The 3269-nt window shown below is 62.5% G+C and overlaps 1 protein-coding gene across 1 annotated transcript in view; it reads left to right on the forward strand.

The window, feature by feature from the left end:
• Nucleotides 1-6: 6 nt before the first annotated feature.
• The window catches only part of FADS6 (fatty acid desaturase 6), a 4056-nt gene continuing 793 nt past the window's right edge, over nt 7-3269 (forward strand). The window contains exons 1-5 of the mRNA XM_085304557.1: nt 7-164; nt 540-706; nt 1146-1326; nt 2240-2427; nt 2947-3126. Of these exons, the coding sequence (XP_085160683.1) occupies nt 53-164; nt 540-706; nt 1146-1326; nt 2240-2427; nt 2947-3126 (828 nt within the window). The 5' untranslated portion in view covers nt 7-52. The remainder of the gene's footprint in view (nt 165-539; nt 707-1145; nt 1327-2239; nt 2428-2946; nt 3127-3269) is intronic.

Consider the following 3269-nt stretch of genomic DNA (forward strand, 5'->3'; position numbering starts at 1 on the left):
CGCCGGGCCGCCGCGGTCCTCGGAGGAGCCGGGGCGGCGCGACGAAGCCCTCATGGCCGAGCTCGCGGAGCTGGTGCGGGAGGTGGTGGAGAGCAGCGGCTGGTGGGAGAGGCACGGCGTGGACGTCTGCATCATCGCCCTCAGCTTCCTCCTGCTGCCCGCGGGTGAGCGCGGCCGCGCCGGGCTCCCCGTGCCGCCGCCGCGCCGGCCTGGGAGCTGGGCAGAGGAGTGCGGGAAGGAGCCTGGGCTGGAGGGAAGGGGACGCGGGGAAGGGGGAGAAGGGGGAAAGAGGGACCGGGAAGAAAGGAGAGGAGGAAAGGCGCAAGGATGCTCAGGGCCGGCGAGCGGGAAGCGGCAGGCGGTGTCCGTGCGGATGGGGGAGGCTCTCGCCGCGGTGCGGGGCGGCAGCGAGGGCGATGGAGCGGTGGGGAGCCGGTGTGGGCAACCGGGGCGGGGGGGGGAACGCAGGAACCGAGGCCTCCCCCGCGCCTCCCGACGTGCCGGCGGCCGATCCCGTCCCTCCGGCGTTCGCTCCGCAGGGTTCCTGTGCCTGCGGTCGGCCTCCGCCGTCCCCTTCCTGGCCGGCGTTGTCGTCCTCGGCGTGGGGCACCACGCGGTGACTGTGAAGGGCAGCCACCTGGCCAGCCACAACGCCTTGACGGAGTCCAAGGCCTGGGGCAAAGTGTGGGCTGTCTTCTTCATTGAGGTGAGCAGCGCCGAGCCAGCGCCGGCCACCGCCGCCAGGCCCCCGGCACGGGTGCGGTTAGGTCCCCTTGGCCACGGCGCCGTGGAGCGGGATGTCACGAGTGCCGGCCTGGTGGTGCAGTGACACACAGTGTAGGAGCAGCCAGGAAGTGGCCAGCAAACCTGCCGTGGCTTGGGAAAGCTCTGGAGAGCAAGGAGATGCAGCATGCTGTTGCCAGCTCCCCATGGCCAAATCTGGTGTCTGCCTGTGGGTTTCCTCCCCGGGACGCGATGGTCGACTGCATTTGGGGTTTCTAGTGCTAATCTCCAAGAAGTTCACTTCTAAGCTGCTTTGGAGCACGTGGATGCTGAGCGGGGTGTCCTGGTGATGCATCCCCAGGCCGGTGTGATGCTCCTGCCATGGCCGTGGGGCATTGCCTCTCCTCTCTCTCCCCTCCCAGGTCTGTTCAGCTTTCACGGCCGAGCAGGCCACCTACAACCACGTGAAGATCCACCACGGCTACACTAATGTCATCGGTCTGGGGGATTCCAGCACCTGGAAGCTGCCTTTCTTGAACCGCTATGTGTACATGTTCATCGCACCTCTTGCAGTGCCTATCATAACGCCTCTTGTTGCGCTGGGTATGTGCCTGGGAAGGGGCCCTGGGTCTGATGAGCTTGTTTTTGGCAGGGTGAAACCTTGCTAACAAGCCCTGCTGCATCTGGACACATCAGGGTATCTAAGGTGTGCACAGTGCGATGCAGAGAGGAGGCGATGCTGCTCACCAGGATCTGCTCCAGCTAAGGTGTTTGCTCCAGCTCCCTTTTCTCCTGATGCTCAGAAACACTTCAGACCTCCCTATGTTGGTCAAGGATTGAAGACCCTGGCAAAAGCCGTGTTGAGCCCTAAGTGCCCCAACTTGCTCTCCCTTAATTCAGACCTTTGACTCTAGCAGGGTTCATGTTTGCACGCGGGTCTCTGGCCATTCAGAGCGTCGCAGTGATGTCGATGACCGTGCGCAGGGTCAGGGCTGGGGAGGGATGCGCCAGGCTGGTGCTTGACAGAAGCTCTGGCAGACCAAGTGGCAACATGGAGGAAATAATGGTGCCAGGAGACGATCATGGGAGAAAAGCCCAGAAAACGCTAATACAAGGAAGCACAGCCCTTCCAGGCTCTGGGGGCTGAGTGCAGAGCTCTGGGCAATGCCAGAAAAGCAGAGAATGACTTGGCAAATTCTTGATTGATTCAGCTCGGTTTTCCTACCCTACCCCCATCGCAGAGGAGTTAGCCGGGTTTTGTGCTGCCTTTGCTCTGTCCTTGAGCAGACACACTCTGGCTGCCTCCGAGGGATAGGGCTGGGGGCATCTCCATGCTCCAGCGCATTACATGAGCCCTTGAGCAGGTCAGCAGGGCTTGGGGCTTTCAAGCTGGTCTGGAGGCTGAGGAAAGGGGGAGGGAGAGTGGGATGGAGGCAACGCGGGGCTGCGCAGGTGGCTCTGCACGTGCGTAAGCCCAGGCCCCTCTCCCATGTGCTGTCTCTTCTTCCTTTTGCAGATTTGCTGAGGAATGTCAAGTTGAAAACAGCTCTCCGGACCATTTGCTTCATGTTTCTGGGTCTTTATTCCCATTACTGGATTCTGCTCCATGTCTCGGGTTTCCGGTCTGCCTGGTCCGCTCTGCTCTGCATGCTGGTCACACGCTCCCTCCTTGCACATCCCTATATCCACGTGAACATCTTCCAGGTAAAAACTTTAAGCTTGAAGATGTCCTAATAGCCTTGGAAACAGGCCAACCACCACCCAGTGAAATAGTCCTGGCGTTGCTGGCTGGTGAGCTTTGCTTTAATGTCCCTCGTGCTGATTTCAGAGCTGAGGAGGTTCAGGCCTGAAGTACTGAGGAGGGAAATGTTGGCTCCTGGAGCTGTTGGGAGAAAGTCAAGGGAGAGCGAATGCAAAAGGCCGGACCGGGCTCTCCTCCCTGCTGCAGTGAACTGGGGCGGCTTACGGGATTTGGGGCAGGGGGAAGCTGTTGCATTTACGCTGCGGTAGATGAAACCCGTATTGAAATTCCTGGATTGGAGAGAGGCTCTTTGTGCGAAGAACCAGTGTGTTTAGGGGGACGGAGCGATGGGATGCTCCGTGGGTGCTCCATGGGTGCCCCGGGCGTGGGGCATGCTCCCAGACAGAAGGGTTTGGGGCAGAGGAGGGCGAGGGACAGGGCAGACGAGCGCGATTCCCAGCGCTGCCCGGCCTCCCCTGCAGCACATCGGCCTCCCCATGTTCGCGGCCGACAGGAAGCCCAAGCGGATTCAGCTCATGAGCCTCGGCGTGCTGAACCTGCCCCGCAACGCCCTGCTCGACTGGGCCTTCGGCCACTCGCTCGTCAGCTGCCACGTGGAGCATCACCTCTTCCCCGGCCTCTCCGACAACATGTGCCTGAAGGTGAGGGCAGAGGCACGCGCCGGCCCCCGCCGCGCTCCCCTCGCCCCGCGGACCCGAGCCGGTGCCGCCGCGTGCTGCCGGCCCCCCGTGCTGGGGGCCCTCTCGCCGCCTCGCACGAGCCCCAGAGCCGCTCTCCGCTCCGC

This window comes from Rhea americana, unplaced genomic scaffold (assembly GCF_003343005.1).
Source record: "Rhea americana isolate MKP2758 unplaced genomic scaffold, rheAme1 scaffold_21, whole genome shotgun sequence".
In the NCBI taxonomy this organism is placed as follows: Eukaryota; Metazoa; Chordata; class Aves; order Rheiformes; family Rheidae; genus Rhea; species Rhea americana.